This window comes from Ursus maritimus, assembly GCF_017311325.1.
Source record: "Ursus maritimus isolate PB19 chromosome X unlocalized genomic scaffold, ASM1731132v1 scaffold_X1, whole genome shotgun sequence".
Taxonomy (NCBI): domain Eukaryota; kingdom Metazoa; phylum Chordata; class Mammalia; order Carnivora; family Ursidae; genus Ursus; species Ursus maritimus.
Window position 1 is genome coordinate 46,412,624 of NW_024423319.1, and position 25,030 is coordinate 46,437,653.

A 25,030-nucleotide genomic window follows, 5' to 3' on the forward strand; every position below is an offset into this window, starting at 1 on the left:
ACATTCTTACTGTTATTTTAAACATGGTCTTATCCAGTGTGAATAGCAATTTCTGCTTTACTTATTTTTGCTTGTCAAGAAATGAAGGATTTTCCTCTTTGCTTAATGAATCTTTTATTACTTAATCTAGGCTCTCCATTTGGGAAAGAAAATCTTGGAACTATGCTAATTATAATTGAAATTATAATTGAAAGTCAGATATATTGTCATTAGCTTACATTGTTCTGTTGGAAATAATTGCAAAAATTTGAATTCCATCTTAAGATGACTTAGTCAACAGGGGCTCTTTATCGCCATTTTTACTAAGGGGGTTTATGAACATTTCGTTTTTAAAAAAGATAATTTAAAACTTTGATACCATTTTTTGGGCTCTTCCCTATTTATTAAGGAATCATTCACCTAATGACATAAGCAAAATGTCTTTTCTTCTATCAAAATGCTTTTTATTTCTCCCTCCCACCTGGCTCTGGGGTGTTAGTAGTCACAGTGATCAGCAGAAGCAAAGACTTGGGGGGGGGGCTTAAAAGAGAGGGAAAAAACCCCATACTTTATTGTGCCCAAAGACAAATCAACTTTATTAATAGACTTGTAAGAATGTTTCTACTAAATTAGCATTATAGCACCTATTTCTCTACCATTAAGTGACCAAAAATGAGTAAATATTGTTTCTAATTATCCAAAAACCTATATGATTTGAAGGATTAGTAAGATCCATTTTCAGTAACTAGTCTGAACAAAACAAAGGTGTACTGAACTCATGGTAGCTAATTGTGATTCATTTATTAACTGGACATCAGGAAAACATAGTCATGGATATTTCCATAGGAATAGATTGGAATATCCCTGCTGTTGCTGATTTTCTGTTTCAATAATCTAAATTAAATTTAATAAGGCTTTAGGAAAATGCACAATGGAACCTGGATGACGTGGTTCCTCTTAGACAACTGCTGACCATAAAATTCGATCTTCATTGACTTTGGTTCGGAATCTTAGTGTTCCTTGAAACTTACATAATGGATTCCTAATGTGAAAGGCTTCACTCTCGGTTTCATGTCTAACTATATTGATACTTCAAGATACGACTGCCGCTAAAATCAACATGTTAAGGCCCAGAATATTCATGGAAGTGGGCAGAAAAGGTAATGATAACAATAAATCCTATGGAAAATCAACATCCAAGCCTGAACTGGGGATGAGCAGGATACCCAGAAACTTCCTCAGCTGTTTTGAGCAAGTTTTTCTTCCTAGGTTGTAATAATGAAGTAGCTTATTCAGTAAAATTTTGTCGTAGTAAATGTTTACATATCAGAATAGAAAATCCCTCAATTTCAATGTCTCTCATAAAGTTGATTATCATTGCATTCTTTGCTTGACATGTAAGCAATATGCTATTACATTCTCTAAGCCTATGGCAGGCTTTTAATTCACTTGACCATAATCCTCACCCAGAGGGTAGGATTCTGAGAATATAAATAGGCTCAAAGAATAGTTCCAGTGGAACTTTACTAATTATTAAGGCATCTCTTAACCTCTTGAGGTTGGCCTGATGGGAGAGAAATCATGTTCCTCCTTAATGCCACTATGAGAGAGAGAATACTAGGCAGGAGGGGCCATAGGTTAGAGCGAGTGGCACTAATTATTGTCACGTCTATCTGCGAGGAAGCAGGCAGGGGCAGGCCTATTGGGCAATCTGACTGCTTGTGATCTGCATTTGGTCCACTTAAAATAAATGAGAAGAATGTAAAAGTTTTAGGGTTTTCTAGGTTTTAATTTCTCAGAATAAATTTGGTTATGGGGGAAGGCTGTAGGAAGGCAGAATGAAACGTATTTTGTTCCTTTGATTTCTATATAGTTTTTACTTCATCTTGAACATGTGAAAAGTTAGTGGCTTCTTTAACCTTTAAGGTTGACTACCGAGAGACTGAAGAGTTTTAGAACAGACAGGTAAATATTAACAGTCTCTTGTGTTGCTGACACACTCGATCCAGTGCCAATACAACATTTTTGTCTTAGCTCTGAGCTATGCATGTGAATAAACCTGCTATTGATAAAAAAAAAAAGCGCATTTTGATCATTGGATTTTTCTAAACTAAATACACTGCTCTGCTACGCTCTTTGCTTTGTTGGCCTTCTGACCATTTAATAGCTCTAAGCAGGGGCTATTTTCTCCCAGTAAACTCAGAAGTTCTAGCAAGTTCTCAAAGGGCAAATCTTATTATTCCTGCTGGAAGCAAACAAAGCAAAAACTAAGTTCCAGAAAACATTGCTTCTGAGAAATTCTCAAATACCACCAAGAAGAATAAGTGGTTAACTTAAAGGAAAAACAGAACTATGGCAATAGAACATTAAAGTACAATACTGCGGTAAGGGTTGAAAACACATCTAAGGTTTCACCCTTGGTGTTCAGCTTTTTAAAAGCAAAAAGGTCGTGTATATCAATTTGCAGTATACTAAAATTGTGTTCAAAGTTTATTTCAAGTCACAGAAAATATACAAACTAAGACAACAGAATGAACTGATTTTGTTCTGAGAGGTGATGGGAATCCTCCACCTGGCACCAGTTTGACTCATTCAAGGGTTAGGATGCAGAAGTCATCTTTTTGTAACATTTCAACAAAGTTATGGAATTAATTTCCCGATTTGTTGCCAGGTATTTTTGGGAAAACCTGTAAGGAAAAGTTGGGAGAAAGCCATTAGAAATGGAGACAAAATTCTCTTTCCCAAACATCAGGAAAAAAAAAAATTTCAAAGTGGGGGAGGGAGGCTATGCAAAAGAGCAAATCACCAGGGAGCGATTCCTAAGGTGTCTGCCTCCAGGATCCCCAAAGTAATCACCTCTTACAGCAGGGTTTCTCAACCTCAGCACCACTGACAATTGAAGACAGAGAATTCTTTGTTATGCCGGGGTGGGGGGCGGGGGGAGAGGCAGGAAATCCTATGATTATAGGATGTTTAGAAGCATCTCTGGTCTCTACGCAATGAATGCCAGTAGTATACCATATTCCTTAAAGTTGTGACAATGAACAATGTCTCCAGACATTTCCAAATGTCTTACAGGGAGCAAAACTGCCTCTGGTTGAGAACCATTGATGTAACAGTACAGAAGCCTGTCACAAGTGATCGCAGAAATGGATTACAACTAGCAAGGTGTAAGATGGACGGAGAGCCAACATTTTGGCCATAGTGTGCACAATAGCAAATATACACTAAAACCTTGCCCATGTGAAACTGTATAGAACTACATGCACACAGCACATCTCACACACTTTCTCTCTCACACACACATGCGCACACACACAGGAATGAAGGTTTTAAAAAATGGTGAAAATGGAATAAGGTCTGTAGTCTAGTTAACAGTAATGTACCAATGTCAGTTTCTTGGTTTTGTACTACAAACCAAAAAGGTATTGCACAATAGCTTCTGAAGATGTTATCGCTGGGGGAAGTTGGGGGAAGGATACACGAGGCTCTCTGCACTATTTTTCCAACCTTCTGTGAATTTATAATTATCTCAAAATAAAATGTAAAACAAACAAAACTCCTTGCCCTGTGGTGTATGTGCAAGGCTTTGAAATATCTTATAAGCTAGAATATGTAATGAAAGAAGTTTCAGAAACATTTCTGTCTCTACTATCCAAAACCAGTAATTTCCCCATATTGTAGGGAATGCCTTCTCTGACATAAATGAATTAGAAAAATTTTGTAAAAAAGGGGAATAGTGTTTAATCTATTCCTCTGAATATAATAGCTAGCCTATGCTTTTACTAAAAAAAAAATGCCTCAGGTATCTGGATTAAAAAGTTAAAGTACTGGTCATACCAAAAGTCTAGCTAGCTATCCATCTGTAACAGCTTCACATTATAGTTAGTCATTTAAAGTCTAAATACAAGGGGGCCTGGGTGGTTCAGTTGGTTAAGTGCCTGCCTTCCACTCAGGTCATGATCCCAGGGTCCTGGGATTGAGCCTCATGTCAGGTTTTCTGCTCAGCGGGGGAGCCTGCTTTTCCCTCTCCCTCTGTCTGCAGCTCCACCTGCTTGTGCTCTCTCCCTCTCTCTGTCAAATAAAAAAAAATAATTATTAAAAAAATAAAGTCTAAGTACAGATATGATGCATGTTGCATGTTTCCAGTCTGGATGTTTTAATGACATTGCAAATGTGGATTAAAACACAATATACTTGGGGGCGCCTGGGTGGCACAGCAGTTGGGCGTCTGCCTTCGGCTCAGGGCGTGATCCCGGCGTTGTGGGATCGAGCCCCACGTCAGGCTCCTCTGCTATGAGCCTGCTTCTTCCTCTCCCACTCCCCCTGCTTGTGTTCCCTCTCTCGCTGGCTGTCTCTCTCTCTGTCGAATAAATAAAATAAAATCTTTAAAAAAAAAAAACCACAATATACTTGGTAAAGACTGCTAATTAGTATAAATGAGTTCACTATTATATGATAATATATGGATAGAAATTATAATATAGATGGGGTAACAAGTAGAAATTCAAAATGTGATTTTCCACCTGATGCTGGGACAATGTGAATTTTAAGCTGTTTTAGAAAACAGAATTAGTGGGGTGCCTGGCTGGCTCAGTTGGTAGAGCATATGACTCTTGATCTCAGCATTGTAAGTTAGAGCCCAAGCTGGGTACAGAGAGTACTAAAAACTAAAAAAACTCTTTAGAGAAAAAAAGAAAACAACTATTTATTTATTTATTTATTTATTTTAGACAGCCAGCGAGAGAGGGAACACAAGCAGGGGGAGTGGGAGAGGAAGAAGCAGGCTCTTAGCAGAGGAGCCTGATGTGGGGCTCGATCCCATAACGCCGGGATCACGCCCTGAGCCGAAGGCAGACGCCCAACCGCTGTGCCACCCAGGCGCCCCAACAACTATTTATTTTTTAAAAGATTATTTATTTGACAGAGAGAGAATGAGAGAGAGCGCGCGCGCATGCACAAGCAAGGGGAGAAGCAGAGGCAGGGGAGAAGCAGACTCCCCACAGAGCAGGGAGCCCAATGCAGGGCTCAGTCCTGGGACCCTGAGATCATGACCTGAGCTGAAGGCAGACACTTAACTGACTGAGCCACCCAGGCCCAAGAAAATAATTATTTACGAAATACAAGATGTTGGGGAAAACAGTTTTTAAAAGAAATGCCAGTACATGGAATCAGATGATTCCATGATTATGATCCGTTTTATCTGACAGATAAGGAAGAAAAAAGGGCAGCAGTGTACAGCAACCTCTAATATGTGAAGGGACTGATGGTGATGGTGGACGATCACTACCCTGAAACATGTGCTCTAACAGTTTAACACCAAAACAGTCAATAGTAAATAAATACTGGAAACCAAAATATTTATACATTTTTTTATTGAAATGCTTTGTATTTTCTTCATTTTGATGGGACACAAAATGACACAACTGATCCTGGAAGGATACACACGAAACTACATTTAGAAGTTGTCCGGGGAAGGAGCTTAAGGAAGCACAGCTTCCGACTCGGACCTTTCTCCATTTCTGTATTTGATTAAATTTGTAAAAGTGATCATGTTACTTTTGCCATTCGGAAAGAAAGGTTAAGAAAGATTACAACCAACTCAACAACCGAATAGATATCCTGCTGCCTTCCCCTATCCTGACAGGAGACGACCTAACGAAGGGTGAAGAGTCTAGCCAAGAGGAGTGCGGGCCTCGGACAGTCTTTAGATCAGGAGAGCGTTGTTGGTTAAGGCTGAAAGTATCTAATACCCCAAATGCACAAAGAGTTTGTCCGACTTAGGCAGGTTAGGTCTGCTCACCTTTCAAGGCGCGCCAGTGGATTTCTGTATTTGTTCCTTTAAGATCAGGATACTCTGCCTCTGCTCAGGAGGCAGCATGGCGATCTGGTCTGCAGTCAGCTGAAGAACCTGCATGATCAAAGCAGCCTGTAAAGAGAAAAAGAACGGAGTGAGTTTTAACGATGGCAGCTAAAAAAACACCACCAGCTTCTGCCCAGAAAGGAAGGATATTTCACACATAGAATACTGCAGGCAAAAAAAACCCACCCCACTCCACCCCACCCCACCCCAAACCAAACCAAAACTGACTGGTGAGAAAAGGCACAATGAAAAGCTCAAGTACAATAATACCGAAGATTAGGAGACTCAAATCAGACAGACACCTGCATGAACCCAAAGTTCTTGCAGACTAACATGCTATCTATGAACCCTGGGAAGTCTTCAGTTTTTAATCCTGTTTTAAAAATTTTTTATTTTATTTATTTGAGAGAGAGAGAGCAGGAGCGTGCGTGATAGCATGAGCTTGGGAAGAGGGGGCAGAGGCAGAGGAAGGAGCAGGCTCACCGCTGAGCAGGGAGCCCAAAGCTGACGCTTGATCCCAGCAGGACCCTGAGCCGAAGGCAGAGGCTTAGCCGCTTAACCATTTAACCAACTGAGCCACCCAGGCATCCCTTTAATCCTTCTGAAAGTCTCTTTTTCTCTCTCTCACGAGTTTTAGTTTTTCCATGACTCTAGCTCCCCATGACGGTCAAATATAGAAACAGACATACTCATGGGGAATCTGCTATTGTTTTTAGGGATAAAGCAGAAAGGGGAGGGGAAAAAGGGACTTAGATTTTCAGGTCAACCTGGCCTGCAGAAAAAACCATTATTGGCTGATGAGTCTGAAATGTAAGATAAGCTGCCATTACAAATCCATCTAAGAATCTTAAGACCAGGCCCACAGATTTTCAGATAACAAGATCATTAAAAGTTGTTAAGACTAAACACCACTTCCAAAGGAACTCCAAAGACCCAGGACCTCCACATCATAACTGAAAAGAGGAATCCAAAAGATGTGTGCCTACGGAGACAGTCAGACAGTATTACGTACCTTCTCATGGTCCTGTGGGGTAACTTGGTTCTGGCCAGGACTAAAGCCCCCAGGCTGACCTCCACCTTGAATACTTGCTCCTTGCATGCCTGCTCCCTGCATGACTGGGACCTATGTGCACAAAGAGAGAGGAGGAGTTTTCAGAACTTCTCATACAGTATTCAGAACCCAATAATAGCAATGTGAAAGATATGATCTGATTATGGATCGGGTAAAAAAAGCAAATTAATGACTCTGAAGATCATTTCTTAAAGTCAGCAACCGCAGAAGGCAGGCTTTAGCAAGAGATCAACTAGTGAGTTAGACACATTTGCTTACAGCAGCTCCAGCATCATCAACAAATATCACACAGCACAGTCAGGTACCATCAAATCAAGCAAAACCCAGCCGCATAAGCACAGAGAAAACTGAGAGCATCCTAGAAACTAGTGCTCAGTAGAAACAGAAATGAAAGCCAGCAGATTCTAGAGATAATGTATGCTGGTCCACTGGGGAAGCTACATCCACAGAGATACCGCCTACCTCTAGTTGAATCAGACATAGGCAGTTCGCCCCAAAGGGCCCTATCCCACAAGTAAGGCAGAGATGATCGTAATGGCAGAGGCAGAAAGGAGATGGGAAGGCCTCTGGGGGAAAGACTGCTATTAGCCCAACATTTGCTTTTTATAACTTTCCAGAGAGAATATGCAGCAGATGCTTTCTGCTAAATACAGACCAAGAAATAGGACTGACCCAAGTTAAGAGAACAAAATGCAGTTTTATCATACTTATTTAAGATCTTCGGTGAGTTTGATCTTTGGGAAGACTATCAGAACCCAAAGAAAAGGCCTCAGAGCACCGAGAATAACTGTTAAATGTCCCCATGTTGTTATGTTCACACTCAAGCATTCACCCAGAGTTTAGGTACTCTTATGAAACACAAATTGTGAACAAACATGTTACCTGCTTCCCCAGCAGATTAGAAGCAGCAAAGCACAAAAAGAAATGTGGATACACTGTTAGGAGGAGATACCATGACAGCAATGTGAAGAGCCAGGTGACAGCCTGATGGTGAAGGAGACCAGAAACCAAACAGGAAATAACTATACTTTCTACTAGAGCATATACAATAATAGGCACATTCAATGATGACCCTGAGTAATCAAAAATGGTTAAAATCATTTTTCATTATCTTGTTTAAGGAGGGAAGGAAGCATAATACACTTCATTATCACTTTCTGTTCTTTATCAATACTGAATCCAGAGACCGGTCTGAACCTTAATGTTATGTTACAGATCTGAAACATCTAGGAGAATAATATTTTCGAAGCTTCACAGTTAATACTAATTTGAGGTATTATATCATGAGCTAACCATTCAATAATGGCCATTTAAAGTTTCCAGGAGTGACTGTTCTAGTCAAGTCACTCTAGACAAGTCACAATATAGGTGACCACACGTCCAGGTTTGCCTAACATAGTCCCAGTTTATGCTTTTGCCCCAGAGTAACTATTTAACAGCACTCTCAGTCACAAACATGTCCCTGTTTGGACAAGTCATATCATCACCCTAGTAAGCCTTTTAACTAACAAGTTTCCAACAAGGTGAACTGAAATTATTTTTAAAATCTGATTTAAAATTATGAATTAGGGATATACTGTAAAGTTAAAAAAAGGCACAGAACAGTGAAAGAAAGGAAATATAGACACATTTTTTTATAATATATGCTTTGTTAGAAAGATACATCAAAAATTGAATAAAAGCTATGATCTATAGGGGCTGGGGGTCACAGGGGAGACAGATACAGGGGATGAAGCAAGGTTCTCACTATCTCTTATATATGAGTGAACATATTAATTTAAACAACATAAAAAAGGTTTGAAGATAAAATTTTTATTTTTTTCACTCAGATCTAATATGCTTTATACAATCTACTAAGGAAAACTATAGAGATCTTATATTAGAGTAATGAGTACAAGCGCTAGCAGAGACAAAACAGCAAGACATTATCCAGCAATGGTCTTCCAACCATTATTTTTAATGTCTTTCTCCACAAAACTACTGACAGAATTCTATAAGGACATCATGTAGTTATTTGTTGTCAGTCTCCCCAGCTAGAATGCAAGCTCTGCAGGGGCAGGGACTTTGTTTTGTTCACACTGCTATATCCTCAGTACCTAGAGCTCTCTCTGGCACACAGTAGGTGCTCAATAGATATTTGTTGACTGACTGAATAAAAGCATAAAAACCATTTTTATTATAAGGCTACTGATCCTAGAGGGCAGAATAAACACCAAGGCCCACAGACACATTTTAAAAAGCACAATTTGAAAAAAAGAGAGAATAGTTTTCTTTTACACATACCAGAAAACAACATATTCGTACTTCCTATTAAAGAGGGGGAGGTAGACACACATATACACATACATGATGTACAGATAATAGGACTGAGTAGTACAGTGAAAAAAACAGTGGGTTCTATTCCTTGCTCTGTCACTTTTTAGTTGTGTGAATTTGGACAAGTCACCTGAATTCTTGGATCTGTTTCCAAACCTATAAAATGAGAGAATTGGATGACTGACACGTTCCATTCCAGTGACACTCTCCCTCTCTCTCCCTCTCCCTCTCTCTTTCTCTCTCTCACACACACACACACACACACACACACACACACACACACACGGGAGCAAGACACATAAACATATGGAAGAGGGAAGAGAAGCAGAAGAAGTACATAGAGGAAGGAGGCGCAAAAGGGAGACGAAGGTGCTAGCACATAAAAATTCAGGGAAGAGACACACATACCACCTCCCCACAACCAATTGTGTGTGAAGAGGGAGGAGATGACAACACAGAGACGATCACAGATCACCATATACACATAGCTAGAGAGAGCCAAATAAGGAGAAAGAAGAGATAAGAATTCAGTTCCACAGGTTTTAAGGTGAATGTTAGTAAAAACTGCCTTTCATATTCCACTGTTCACTTAGGCTATGTGATGAAAGTAAACTCAAATAGGCTGCTGCAAACCCAAGATTACTGAAATGACTACTAATAGCTCTCCCATATGCTCTAATGCAGTTCTTACGGTTGTACATTAGAATCACTTGGGGGAGGTTTTTCAAATTATCCATGCCTAGATTCTAGTGATACACTCTGTCTCCTAAATCTGCAGGGGCTCTGCTCTGAATGGAAGCACTCCTTAAATTGTGGGACAAGGTTGCTACAATCCTGGTGGCAAGAAAATAACCACCTTAAGGGTCAGAGAAACTAGAAGGGAGTTTCTAATCTTCCTGTTCTAGCAAGCTGAGAAATAGCCCGAATCAGAAAACAGTCATAGGCTCAATGGTCAATTCCTGAATAGATCAAGATTTCATGTAGAAGAAGTGAGTATTGCACGTACCTGTCTGGATCCCTGGGGGCCAACTGCTCCCATGTTAATTGGACTGGGACCCTGGATTCCACTAGGCATAGGGCCTCTAGGGCCAGGGACTGGGCCCCTTGTATCCATACTTCTGGCTTCTATCCCTCTGACTTCCATTGCGCGGGCCTCCATCGCGCGGGCTTCCATCGCACGGGCCTCCATCGCGCGGGCCTCCATCGCTCGGGCTTCCATTGCACGGGCCTCCAATCCTCTGGCATCTAATGCTCTAGCCTCCATGGCTCGTGCCTCCATCCCTCGTGCATCTATGCCTCGGGGATCTCTTCCGCCTATAAAGAAAGTTGTAAGAAAACCATTGTGTAGCTACTCATCTTTACTGCAAAAAGAACCAATGATCAAAGAAAGAAATCTATTCCTCCAGTCACGTCTCCCCCCAACTACAGGTGACCCTTGAACAAGGCAAGGGTTGGAGCACTCCCCCAAAGCTTAACTACTAATAGCCTAGTGCTGACTGGAAGCCTTACCAATAACATAAACAGTTGACTGACACATGTTTTGTATGTTATATGTAATATGTTCTGCATTCTTACAATAAAGTAAGCTAGAGAAATGAGAACATTAAAAAAGTCGTTAAGAAAGAAAATACTATTTATAGTACTGCAGTACATTTATAAAAAAAAACTATGTATAAGTGGACCTGCACAGTTCAAACATGTTGTTCAACGGTCAACTGTACGTGAGACCACTTTCTCCTTCCCAGTTTTACAGGTTTGCAGATAAATCTTAAAAATGTCTGCCAACCCCATTGCCCCAGCCTTCTTTATCCCAGATTAGAACCTAAGATAGCTGGGTTTATTATCAGTCCACAACTACCAGTCAGCCTTGTGACGTGGTCTCCCCCTTACCTCTGCCATCCAAGGGTGGACCCCTTTGATCTAGCATGGGACCTCTTGGCTCTGCCATTAGAGGCCTGGGCTCAGCTAAGGGCCCTCCCCTCATCTCATGTGGGGGTGGGCCACGGCTGTCATGGCCAGGGACATGGTGCATGGGTGGACCCTGATGAGGTGGTCCCAGGTAACCTCTAGGGATGGAGAAAAATGTTATATTTTAAAACAGAACAAAACAACAAAAGAAGTGTCAACCAGAAGATCAGTAAGTAAAAAAAAAAAAAATCAAAGCACTGATGCAAACATCAGTCTACAAATGCTAAGAGAATGAACACCAAACAGAACCCCCCCCCCCAAAAAAAGCTACGGAGATATAAAGGCACATATTCTAGAAATTCATATATACTCAGGGCACTCATAATTAAGGAGGAGGTAATGGATATCCATTGTACAGAACGAGTATGTAGTACAGGGACAGGGCTTAAGAACGTGGGTTACTGTATGGGTTCAAATCTTGGCTTTATCACTTATTTAGCTGTGTAATCTTGGGCACATATACTTAACTTCTCTATGCCCCGGTTTCTTCAGCTGTAAAACAGGACTGATATTAGTATCAATCTCACAGGGTTGTGTGGATTTAATGAGATGATCTAAGTGAAGTACAGCACAGAGGAGGCATGATCTCCATTAATATCAACCATCATTATCTTATTATTATTGCTACTACTGATATTGCCACTATCGATAAGCAACAGTTTTTCCTGTTTAGATAGGCGCTAGAATTTCCGATTTCTAAAGATGACTCAGGTAGCCATGGGTCATTCAAAATGACATACTCAACAGACATAGTTCTGTCCAAGAAGAAGTGCTTCCTTAGTCTTGGACAGTGGCCATGAATATTTATTTATCTGCTGAAGCAGGCAAACAGGTATAGAAACACGGTGTTCTTGGAGCAAGGGAAAATTCTGATTCCCCCAGCCTTTTCCTTTCTACGTTAGTGCTTACCTAGGCTCTACCTCTCCAGTTACAGAAAGTAAAGTGCCTCCACGCGGGTCATTTGGAGCGTCTCCTAACAGACCTCGAGGAGTTGGGACGTTGGCAGGCAAGGGCCCACGCTGCATAGCTGCTCTGGGGTCCTGCATTGGCACTGACAGGGAAACAAACCGGGAGTTACTGTTGTGAAGGACACATAAGGAAACAAGAAATGACTCTATATACCACTGACAACATAATTCAGACACCTGAGAGCGGGTGAAACCTCACCACAGCAGACTCCTCTTGCAGCTCAAGAACAGAAGCAGGGTGTAGGCAGAATCTGTGCCATGTCAGAGGTATGGATGGAATTACATAAAGAGCAAAATGGGGAGCAACCTGCCAAGGACTAGCACTGCAACCGGAAGAAACTTATGTTCCTGGTTTTCCTTATAATCAATCTTAGTTCAAGGACCAGAGTCACAAAAAGAGAGGTAGGGTCTTGGCATATGTGAACACTGCCATGGCTCTGCAAGAACCTGCTGTCTCCTTACAGACTGCTATTCCATCCAAGCCTCCTGACACCAGTAGGGAGGGAGTACAGCCTCGGACAGATGCCCATATCATCCATGTTCTCTGCCCTGTGTGAAGAGGTCAATCTTAGGCTTGTGGCCCCAACAGGAAAAAATTTAAAAACAAAAGCCCAAAACACTACCCTTCTGGGTTCCGAACGTGAGGATGACTGCCAAGCAGCCCTTGTCCTCTCAACGTCCCACCCTGAACACCACAAGCAAAAGGAAACCCGCAGATACAATGGGTACCTTGAACTCGCTCAATTGATGCAGGCCCGGCGGGTCCCACGGGCGAGTGCTGTAGGGTTCCTAGGTGAGCAGTAAGTTCAAAAGGAGAAAGAGCAGACACTTAAAATAGCTTGCACGCACACACAGGATCATACACGTACAGACACTGGAGATTTACACATGTAAGTTAAAAAGCCAAGAGTTTAGGAGCCTGCCCCAGGCTACAAAATCTTCCTAAACTATAGTCGCTTCTCTGGGATCTGAAGCTGTTCTGCTGTGATGAGACTGCCTCCTCAGGGGAAACAGGTAGGCCACTGATGTTACTCAGCCACTTTCAATTTTCACTTCTGCTACTATGAGTCCACCTAAATCTCCTTATACCATTACAAGAAAAGAAACAAAATACAAAAAGTATAGTTCTGAATCTCTAGTTAGGTAAAAAACATAAACATATTTTCATAAGCAAAACATGAAAGAGATTATACTGAATCTGGAAGGCAAGATTTATTCTGAAGAGGCCCATAACAGAAGTGCACTGTACTATTTCTGCCACATTTTAAAGCACAAAAATTTCTACAGAAAATGCAGCGAATGACCTTTAGACAAAGAAAGAGAATACTGCCCCTCAAAAAATACTCTGCCACTACGAGCCTCCGGTAACAACCAGACACCATGACAACAGCAGACAAAGACTAATGAGATGACAAGGGTGCCAACACCACAGAGGTGGCAGAAGGCAAGAAGTGTCTTCTTAAACTACTCTGTCTCCTTTCACCATTACAAATGTGTGTAAGAAGCACGGATTCCAGGAAAAGAAAGAAAGCTGGGTACAAGTGCAAAGATCCTTGCTTCCTCTGTTGGGTACTGAACAAAAACTATAAAAGAAAACTCATCTCACTTTCTCTCTTCGAGAAGACACCCCTGATATACCTTCAAAACTCAAGTCATTTCCCTCTGCTCACTTTTGACCCAGAGAGGAGAAGAGAACTAGAGCAGGAAAGAAGAGGTCTTGTGGAAGTATATATTAAACAGCTAAAGTTTGGTTGATTGATGGCTTGCTTGGGAAGAAGAAAAATATGACTGGAACCCCAATGCCTTCTCCCTAATGCAGAAATACTCTGGGTACACACACGATCTACTAAGAGTGGTCAAGGGCATGGGGGCACAACAGCACAAAAGCACAGGCTGCTTAGAGGAGGCATTTGGTCAAGAGCCTATCCCACTGCCAACCATCTGACCAGATGATCAGGTCTGTCACTTCTGCAACCAACCCTAATGGACAAACCGTAGACGAGGAATATAGTACATAGGCCTCTATCTTAATATTTTGCTTTTGAACAATGGGTTTTACTTGTAGGCCATGTGCTAAGAAGTAACTTCAGCTTCTCTGTGCTGCCCAGAAGAGTTCTTTCTCATCACGATGACAGAATGAATTAAGAACAGAAGACACTGAAGAGTGTTTTTGGAAGTTAATAGAGGCAGTGTGGATTTTTGGAAAGAGGAAGATTTTAGTCAGAGACTTCAGAATCTTGCTCTGCCACTTGCTAGCTGAAGAGATGACTGCCCCAAGTCCTTTCCACGTCACTCAACAGTATTTACTTACCACGGGCCCTTGAATAAGTAACTTAAAACTCTGAGCTTCCATCTCTTTACCTGAATACTGAGGGTGTTGCCCCCTAACTCACATAGTTGTTTATGAAAATTAAACTGCCTGGCCTATATTATGTGCTCAGTTTTATTGTTAGTTCCTTCGGTATTCTCACTCTCTCTCCTCTTAATGTTGTTTTCAACCAAACCACTGCATTTTCTGTTTCTTCAAACTCCAGCAACAGAGGGAAATAATTTGGAGATTCTGGAGTGGCTGTTGCTGTGGTATCCAGTGTTACTGCCACAGTACAACATACCCTTACCAAGTAGGCTTCACAGACCTTTGATCCCCTCCCAGTTTTCTCTGTGGTTTAGATTTAGGCTTCTACATGTTACAGGCTCATTATTAAAATTCCTTACTTGGTCAACAGATATCCACAGAGTGAGAGAGAACATGTCAGCAGTATCATTAGACTATTATGAAAAGGTGATACACATTAAATAGAAACAAAGGATCCATTTGCTTTATTGATTCTTGTAGAGCTAGGCTCTGAGTCACTAGATGGAAAGTCTAGACTAGTGCTGTCCGACAGAATATTCTGCAATGAGGGAAATATTCTGTATCTGCCATACTTAGTATGTGGTGCCATAACCATGGATGTGGCCACTTAGCACTTGGAATGTGGCTAATGTGAATGAGGAACTGAATTTTAAGTTCTACCTAATTTCAATTAATTTAATATTCAAATAGCCACATGTGGTTGGTTAGTGGCTGCCATACTAAGACAATGCAGATATACAAAATGTCCGAGTCCAGTCCACATTAATCAGATATTAAGATTTATTTACCTTGTCCCCGCTCAATGGACACTGGTCCACTTCCTGGCATTCCAACCTGAGCTTGCATTCCTCCTAGAAGATAAAGGGAAGGAAAGAAAAACACAAATTAGGACAGTGGAGAAAAAATTAGGACAGTGGCTGAGTTAACAAATTTCCTTCTTCTGCCTCCCCTACTTCTGCACAGACAGAAACTACAAAGAAAGATCATAACTACCACTAAACAATGCAGTTATACAGAAGGTAAAGTTTGTTAGTAAACTCTAGGCTTCAGTGACAGAAAAGTGAGTTAAATGAGAATACTTAATCTCCCTGGTTACTAAAACCTTGGCAGTTCTGTGTGATATAGGAGAACAACGGCACTTGCCCACATTAACTCCTCCCAGAGGAGGCAAGACTGTTCCCAGGGTATTTTGTAAATATGTGGGTTTTAGTCGTGAAAAGATTTATGGGGCATGGCTGGCAGTTAACCAGAAGCCAACGGGGATACTAGATGCCCTGCAATGTCTGAGGTAGTCCTCCAAAATCCAGAAGTATCTTGTCTTGCAAAATTTTCAAATGTCTTGGTGAACGTTAACACAAATGAAGACCTGTTTACAGTCAGCTGAACTTAGAACCTAAGTCTGCCGTATTTGGAAAAAAAAAAAAAAAGCTCTTTTCCCTATTTACATCTGTACACATATATACTCAATCTTCCAGAAATACAATTAGTGAGTCAATTACAGGTACTGCATTTTGTTTTGTTAAGAACTTTACCAAAAGTTTTCACCATTTGAGAAGATCACAACACTAGTATCAACAGTCCCTCTGGTATTCGAGTTGCCAAAAAAACATACCTGTATTTGTCTGCATCTGTAGCTTTTACACTGATGGTATAGGTGCAAGCATCTGACTGCTACCTTTTGGTTTCTTGTGTAGTTGTGCCTGAACACTTGCGCATTAAAAATATTTTTTATTATAGGTTAATTTCCTTTTACTTCTCCTTTATATTATAGTTAGGGCATTATATTTTTTTTGGGAAATCACGTTAAATAGGTTACATCTGTGCATTTCATTTCAGGATAGTAAAAAAAAAATCACTGCAAAATATGTTATGAAAAGAGGCCCCAGGGTCTAACAGGGTTGAGAACCACTGCTCTACCCTAACCAGTTGGGACAGGAGGACTGCTATACAAAGAATAATTATGTACCACAAGTCCTTGTCTCGTCCTTTCTATATAGCAATAATTCTCTTCTCCTCAAAAGAAATATACATGCTATGCTGTAAGTAGGGAGAAAAGACAAGCTGAGCTGTTTGCAGTTCATTAATACTTAACTAAAAGATCAACTACGCACCATATTCTCTTTTTAAAAAATTTTATTTGAGAGAGAGTCAACATGCACGAACGGTGGGGAGGGGCAGAGGGAGAGGGCAAAACAGACTCCCTGCTGAGCAGGGAGCCCCATGTGGGGCTCACGAGGCTTGATCCCAGGACCCTGAAATCATGACCTGAGCTGAAGGCAGATGCTTAACCGACTGAGCCACCCAGGCGGCCCCCATCATATTCTCTTACTCCGTTTAATATGCCAGGCACTGAAGAGCATGGATTAAGAACCTGAACCTGTGGTAGCCCCACCCCTACTACTAAGTAACTGTGATTTTGAACAAGTGATTTGATAAAGTTAACATATGCCTATGCATATGTCCGAGCCTCACCGTCACAGACTCTTCAGGCCTCGAATGGGCACATGTGCTCTTCTAGTTTTCCCCGTCGCCCCTTCTGAGCCACCGATGGGCCCCTGTCCTCCAGCCAATCCTGAATTACAAAGTCTGGCAGAGGGGACCAACATCTGCGCTTTAATAAGCTAATCAGGTGATTCTAATGTACATTAAAGTTTGAGAACCACAGGTCTAAATAATTTCAAAGGTCTCTTCTAACCACCAACCACTCTATGACTTATTCAGACCATTCACTAAAACAATACAAAGACTTAGGATCTGAGGAAAGCAGTGGCAGAAGGACTCAACAGGCAAAATTTTTCATATTATACACTATCACGTGATGGCACTTTTATTTGTATGGGCTAGCTTCCCAGAAGTGGAATTGGTGGATCAAAGTGTACATGAATTTTAAACGTGAGACTACTTTCTTAAAAGGCTAAAACACTTCATGTGTCCACTGGCAATTTATGATACCACTTTCCCCACCAATAGTGTCATCTCTCTTTGAAATTTTGCTAGTCTGATGGGTATAAGTAAAGTGAAATCTCGTATTTTAACTTGCAATCCCATGACTACAAATGCATTTGCTTTTGTTGCCATTTGGATTTGCTTTTTTTTTCTTTCATTAGGTAGTTTTTTTTAATAATATTTTTTTTATTATGTTATGTTAGTCACCATACAGTACATCATTAGTTTTTGATGTAGTGTTCCATGATTCATTGTTTGCATATAACACCCAGTGCTCCATGCGATACGTGCCCTCCTTAATACCCATCACCGGCCTATCCCAGTCCCCCACCCCCCTCCCCTCTGAAGCTCTCAGTTTGTTTCCCAGAGTCCATAGTCTCTCATGGTTCATTCCCCCTTCTGTTTACTCCCCGCTTCATTCTTCCCTTCCTTCTCCTACCGATCTCCCTGCTGTCTTATGTTCCACAAATGAATGAAACCATATGATAATTGTCTTTCTCTGCTTGAGTTATTTCACTTAGCATCATCTCCTCCAGTCCCGTCCATGTTGCTGCAAATGTTGGGTAATCGTTCTTTCTGATGGCTGAGTAATATTCCATTGTATATATGGACCACAGCTTCTTAATCCAGTCATCTGTTGAAGGGCATCTCGGCTCCTTCCACAATTTAGCTATTCTATGAAGTGCCTACTCATTTTCTTTGCCTACTTTTCTACTAGGCTGTTTCCCCTTCTCACCAACTGTCAATGAGTTTTGTACAGGGTATTTCAAAAATATGAGTGATGTTTTTATAACTTCAGAAATAGAAATGCTACAAACTCACAAAAAATACCACTTGAAAATCCAGTAATTTAAGTTCCTTTCATACTTACTTTCAACTTCTATATTTATTAATTTCCTCTTTTTGGTATCTTGTTTCTTTAAAAAAATTATTTTCCTAATTCTTTAAAACTAGTAGAATTCCTTTATTCTTTAATAACACAGGCATTTGAAGATATTCATTTTAAGTACTGCCTTCACTATTTCCCATACTTTTTTGTATAAAGTACACTACTTTTTGTTGTCTTTTAGATGATTTATAAATCTCCCTTTTATTTTCTCTTTAATTCAAGGATTACCTAGTGTATGTTCCTTATTTTTCCAAGTAAAATTTATTTTCATCACCTTTTAGTTATTTTTCATTTTATTGGCTTATAATAAGAGAATATGGCCTGTAAAATCGCTACCTTTTAAACTTGTTTTTATTTTGTGGCCAAGTACATATTTTTTTTTGTGTGTGTGTGTTTTGTTTTTCTTGGTTTTTTTTTTTTTTAACTGTTCATGGTCATTTGGGGGCAAAAGTGTGCTCTCTAGTCAAAAGACATAAACCTCCCATAATAAATCATGGTTATTGCTTCCACTACTTTATTCCTCAATGCCTTTACTTACTTTTTGTCTATTAGTACAAAGGTACTCAAAGTATGGTGCAGACAATGCTGATCCACGCACTGTATGTTAACAATTCATGACAATGTAAGTACAGAAATGGAGAGCAGACACTTAGAAACTTTTATAGCAATTTGATACTCCTGTGACATCCAAGTGCATGAGCAGGGCACTTGTGTCACTGAACAGGATACAGAAGACTTTGGGTGGTTTTCAACTCACGTTATGAGCTGCCTATGTCATGGGTTGCATACTCGTATAGTAGGGCCACATTTCAACCTGTGATATTTTAAGGTAAGTTAGGCACCTGTAACTCAAAAATGTATAAAATACAGAATCCATTTCTTTTATTTAAAGATATTTACTCTATAGATAAACGAAAATCATGAGTTTGCTGAAATTTATTTTAAAATTCCTTCCTCTATTCCTTGTCAACTTAGTTCTGTAGACCAGTTTCTCTACAAAACAGAACAATTTAGGTTCAGTTATGCTCTGAGTAGTGTTGTAGTCAATCTAACCCAGATTAGATAAATTAACAAGAGGCAAATATGTTGCATAAAAAACTTTAAATATTATATCATGTGTTCATACAGGAGTTTCATATAGGGAATCACTATTCTCATGAGTTTTTTAGTTATGATTGTTGAATGACAAAAAGCTACAAGCATAATAGCAATACTCAATAATTCCTATATATATATACTTTCAATCAAAATACACAGTTTTAAAAACTCTTTTTTCCTTTTGTTGTGTGGTCTGATTATATTTAACGAAATGCAATTTCATATCTGTTGAATATAATAACAAATGTGACTATGTATTTTGTGTGTTTTTTTTAATGTGCTTTTTAACCTAATCTAAGTCTGGCTTTTAGTGGGAAAATTCAGTCCATTCACATTTAACAGAATAACGACCATATGAGATTTTATTCCCTCCTCCTTACATTATGTTTATTATTACTTAATTCACAATGTTGTTTCCTTTTCCCTCTATTTGCTGGCTTTGTTGGCTTTCATTTCCCCCTTGTTAATTTGGAAGTTCTACTGTACTTTTCCATTTTGTGGTCCTTTTCCCTGCTTTCTCTATATGAGATCAACTATTTCCTCCACCCAGGATATATGCTTCCTAGCTGTATATTAATTTTATATCGAGATCTCATTACCACATAATAATTTGGCAACATTATACCATTTGCTACAACAAAACTTTAGCAAAATACCAAAATGGTGGAGACTAAGTGAAACATACCTCCAGGAGCCAAGGAACCAGGACCAGGTCCCGTCACAGCCGCTGGTATCTGCCCTGGTGCTGGAACTCCAGCTTGCATAGAAGCTTGCATCAGAGGAGGTGCACCATTGACATGCATTCCACCCTGACCAAAGGGAAAAACAGTATGTATACATCTCTGGACAATACACATGATGAGCCTGGTTATACAGAACACAATTAAGTTGGACCATGTCTAAAAGCAGAGACTGACAAGTCTGATCTGTGTTGTGAGGCTATATTGTGGCACCTACGGCTGACTTCAAGTTGTTTACCTCTTCCAGTTGGAATGATAAAAAATGGCAGATTACTGTTCTTTCTGTTTACATTTACCTTATCTTGAGGTTGAACACTTTTATTATGAAAAATTCCAGATATATAAATTGTTAAGAAAATAAAATAAACATACAGTTTAAGAAATAAATGTATATATTTGAAATCTTCCCTATAGTCTTCCCCAATTGTGTCCTGTGTCCCTCTCTTAAGACAACCACTTAAGAATTTTTACAGACGTTTTGAAATTGTATGTAAATCATTACGCACTAAACATTATTTGCAACTCATTCAACACATTTTTGGGATATGTGCAAACACATATATCCCATACTTTGGGAAGGCTTCCACATTCACTTATTTTCACTTTTGTAACTTTTGAGTTATCTGTGTTAATACCATGCATCCTAGTTCCTCTTTACTACTATATGGAGTTAGGTTTTTGAAAGTCATTCATGGTGACCTGTGTAATTTATTTAACTGTTATAGAGTATTTCACCAGATAAATATACCACATTTTCCCCATTCTTCCACTGATGTATATTTAGGATGTTTCAATGTTTCATTATTATCATGTGGCAATAAACATTCTTGATCATGACTAAGGACTCTTAATCAGCCTGTTGTCCATCATGTGTGTGGCAAATACTTTTTCCCAATTTGTCATTTGTCTTTGGGTTTTATTTCTTTTTCTCTATACAGAAATTTTCAGTTTTCAAATGTATTGATTTCTTATGGCTTCAGTTTTGTGTCATGCTTGGCAAGCAAGCTTTACTTTTTTCCACTGGTAAGGAGATAGTAAGAGTGCCAACCTCATACAATTGCTGTAAGTACTCAATGAGACAATGGAGATAGAATAACAAAGTGCCAACCATAGTACCACACATGCACATAAACACCAAGTTAGCCTATATAAAAGGACAAACAGGAAGGATCTCTTTGTTTCAAAAACTTGGCACCAAATCTATATTCATTCGGATGCCATGTACTCTGCAAACTGAAAATTGCTTTTATGTTTGGGAACTGAAATTATCATCTTCAGCTTCTGACTGTTCTTCTTTCAGTATATTTTCCTCACATGAAAACGGCATTCAAAACAGGTAAAAGAAATGTTAAGAGATAAAGCCCTACCAAAGACTGGGCCTGAGGGGCCTGAGGATTCTGCTGGTTCATTGACACAGTGGATCCTGAGCCAGGCCCAGCACTGTGAACTGGCTGAGGATTGCCTGCAATCAGCGTTGGGATATTTGTCTGGCGATGCAGAATTTTCTAAAAAAACGAAAAGACAAATCTGTGAGCTGTCTGTTTAACAAAGCTATCAGGAAGTTCCTACCCCACTCAAGGTTTACCGTGGCGTTTCTATAAAAGAATAAGAAACACTCACCAGGGCAATCTCTGGATCCACAATTCTCATCACTACCTGTGCTTGTAGCAACGCATAAGCCAGCTGAGGGTTCTGAAGCAACATGTTCCGTGCTTCCTGGGGACTATTCTGGACACAGAGCTGAGAAGATAAACAGATTCATCATCAGGTTCACTTAGTACTTAGAAATTAATAGTGATTTAGAGCCATTCTCATCTGAGAAATATAATACTCAAGAAGCTTTTTAAGCTATCATTGGTTTTTGCATAGCATACAAAATTTTGGTCATGACAGACAAGAGAAGGAAGAGGCATTTCAAATACTGTAATACCACCATTTAGGAGAAAAGCCACATTTGAATATCTACATCTGATATCTATGGGCCATAAAAAGCCAGATTGTATAGTTGTGTTTGTGTACAAAAAATGGAAAGCTCTTTGCACGAAATGTAAAATACGCTGTGCACATATGGCATATCGAAGGTGCGAGAAATGGTGGTCAACAGGCACACCTTATATTTGAGCTCAGGGAATTATTTCCATTCACTTGATCAATGAACTCCTTGAAAATTTGATGTGATTTGATTTGCTCTTAACCTAATGCCTCCTCCCACCTTCATTTGTTTCATCAGCTCAAACATCTGCTCTGGTGGAAGACTGGCAACTGCTTTGCTAATGGACTCAGGGGCATCCTCAGGACTGATGGTCTCTCCATAAGGTGACTCAATGACAGGGGCACCAGTGCCAAGGCCTGATCGGGAAGAAAGTACAAAAAGTTAAATAGGCAAAATTATGAGCTAAATCAGTTCAAGTATGTACTTTCCAGAGCTGCTTTCTTTCCAGGACCCGTTATAACTTTAAATTCTCTGGAACTGAGAAGTAAGTGATTTGCAAGTCTCTTATTTCTGTAGAGGAAAGCGAAAGAGTGTATTTTCTGCTCTCAGAAGAAAGCTGGGACTAGGATCACATAGGTGGACAACGTTAACCTAAATTAGGGATGAGACATATTGATTTCCTTTGATAAGTCATTTCAGAAGTGAAACAACAGAAGCAAAATAATAGAAAAAGATGCTAATTACAAAATGGAATTCCTGATCTGTTACCTCTGTTATGTCTGGGAACTGAAATTATCCAGAAATGCCTTGGTAATCCCACCAATGACAGCTCTGACAAACAGTTACAGCAGTGGTAAACTAATGACATAGCGCAACTAATGGCTTGGTGAGCCTGAATTCATCTTCAACTATAAATCAACTCCTTCGCAACTGAAGGACTTCTAAAGTCAACTTTACCTTGTTTCTCAAAGATATACACTTCCCTAATGCAGGCGCCTCAAGTGGGTCAATCTACGTGGCTATCCATTTCAGCAGGTGCTAAAACATATCACAAATGGAAAAATCTTCATTGTTACATCTTTACTAATTCATGTTGCATACAATCAGGTTTATACTCACTCTTCAGCTCTTCTTTGTTCTTTTCACTGGCAGCATTGTCCACTCGAAGTGCTCTCCCACTGAATTCACGCCCATTCAGGTTTCGCATGGCACTAAGTGCTGTCTCTTGGTCCTGGTATTCACAGAAGCCATAACCCTTTGGCTTTCCTGTCTCCCTATCATATACCAACCTGGGAGAGCAGAACCAAGTATCAGGCACAAATGTTATACACATATAGCATTCCTGCTAACATGGCCATGTTCTAATTTGGTCCACTGTAAGACAAATAACTTTATCACCGACTGCTTCACTAAAATACTTTTTTAAACATTTTTAAATGAAAAAAATGTATCTTTTAGTAAAAATAAATGTGAATTATGTGGTATGTGAATTATACCTGAATAAAGCTGTTACAAACAGAAGGATGCATATGAAAAGTCACCAGTAAAAACCTTGCTATTATTGCTAAGGGCCAAATTTGTGATTTTAAAGAAAACCCCAAGTAGTCAAAGGAGAATCTCACCTGAAACTAACAACAGGTCCAACCTCAGAAAAGATGTCCTTTAACTGCTCTTCGGTAGCCTCATATGGAATGTTCCCCACTATGGAAGAAAATAGAAAACATATTAAAATTCTGAGTTTGTAACCTACTTCCCTTGTGAGAAAGTAAACAGAATCAGTACTTATATAATTGAAAATGTAACAACTACCTCAAAATAGTGTTCCTACAATCCCAGTTCCATGGTATTTCAGACAACATTTCAATCTTGTCTGCTGACTTAAATTACAAAACAAATAAACCACTAAGACTAAATATAAAAGGTATAGGCACTTCTAAATATCAGTTCTCAGACCTATCTGACAAGTGTTATGATTTTTCTTAACTTCGGTGAAAATAAATACTTTGGCATTGGTATTTATCTGAAGATCTGTAAGTCTTATCGATAACTACTAAAAATACCAATATATTTGGTATTTTAAAAACTGGCACATTATGTCCGTATTTCTACACATACACAAACACTCAAAGAATAACCATGAATGTAGTGGAGGACGTTTAAAAATTATTCTAAACTGTTTTGTTATGTCCTTTCCAAAAGGTGCTTTAAAATCACCACACGTACTTAAAAAAAACTTATTTCATCTGAAAAGATTACTCAGAATAGACTTGATCCTCTTTAAAATTTCTTCGACGAGATCTTAATCATTTGTTCATTCATTCATTCACAATCCACTTTAAGACTCCAGGTGGCCGCTACCAGTATCGAACTAAAATGTTACCGTAAAAAGCAGAGTATGAAAGTCCTTATGAGAAGGCGGGAAGTGGACACAGGGTTCTATACACTCAGCATAAAATCTGTATTCTGGGATAGGGAGTGAGAAGTAGTACGGGACAGTTGCCATGCGCCCTCGATTGCAGACGATAATTGAAGCTCATGAAAGGAGAAAGGCACAGAAGCTGAACTTCCTCAGCCACATCATGGAAAGGCTGTGAGACCTCAAGGGAAGGGAGCATCACTTTGCCCGCGAGTCCACTAGACTGGCCGCCCCACAGGATAGGCAGGTAGAGCCGCAAGCCCGACCCACCAGCTCCTGCAGCAATTCATGAGGTGCAGGGGGCATTCCCTGCAGCTCCCTGTCTCTTTCTGTCCCTCCCCGATGCTTGGCTCCACGAATTGCTCTCACCGAACACCGAACGCAGAGAACGATCCACCGCAGGGTCTCTCACCGTCAAACCCGCCATCGCTCTCTTCCGGCAGCTTCCGGTGCGCCAGAGCACACTTCCGTACGGCGCGTGAGCTC

At 39.9% G+C, this 25,030-nt stretch overlaps 1 protein-coding gene across 3 annotated transcripts; it reads right to left on the bottom strand.

Moving 5' to 3' along the window:
• Nucleotides 1-2,456: 2,456 nt before the first annotated feature.
• CSTF2 (cleavage stimulation factor subunit 2) lies at nucleotides 2,457-25,030 on the bottom strand. Of its 3 annotated transcripts, XM_040630090.1 has the most exons (16): nucleotides 24,914-25,030; nucleotides 23,751-23,829; nucleotides 23,248-23,417; nucleotides 22,408-22,544; nucleotides 21,816-21,935; nucleotides 21,563-21,700; nucleotides 20,141-20,264; nucleotides 15,311-15,373; nucleotides 12,896-12,955; nucleotides 12,629-12,715; nucleotides 12,108-12,249; nucleotides 11,121-11,296; nucleotides 10,237-10,544; nucleotides 6,855-6,965; nucleotides 5,783-5,908; nucleotides 2,457-2,666 (listed from the first exon to the last, which is right to left on the bottom strand). In XM_040630090.1, the coding sequence occupies exons 1-15, from the start codon at nucleotides 24,969-24,971 to the stop codon at nucleotides 5,786-5,788; spliced, it is 1,896 nt and encodes a 631-aa protein (XP_040486024.1). In that variant the 5' UTR covers nucleotides 24,972-25,030; the 3' UTR covers nucleotides 2,457-2,666; nucleotides 5,783-5,785. The 3 variants fall into 3 exon arrangements, with proteins under 3 accessions (XP_040486024.1, XP_040486035.1, XP_040486043.1); XM_040630101.1 differs by lacking the exon at nucleotides 12,629-12,715; XM_040630109.1 differs by lacking the exons at nucleotides 12,629-12,715; nucleotides 12,896-12,955.

What these genes read in the sequence shown, in the direction of transcription:
- CSTF2 (XM_040630090.1), bottom strand. Translation starts at nt 24,971, where the DNA reads ATGGCGGGTTTGACGGTGAGAGACCCTGCGGTGGATCGTTCTCTGCGT. An exon ending in GGACCTGTTGTTAGTTTCAG is followed by an intron (nt 23,418 to 23,750) that starts GTGAGATTCTCC and finishes CTGCTCTCCCAG; the next exon opens with GTTGGTATATGATAGGGAGA. An exon ending in GAACAAAGAAGAGCTGAAGA is followed by an intron (nt 22,545 to 23,247) that starts GTGAGTATAAAC and finishes CTTCCCGATCAG; the next exon opens with GCCTTGGCACTGGTGCCCCT.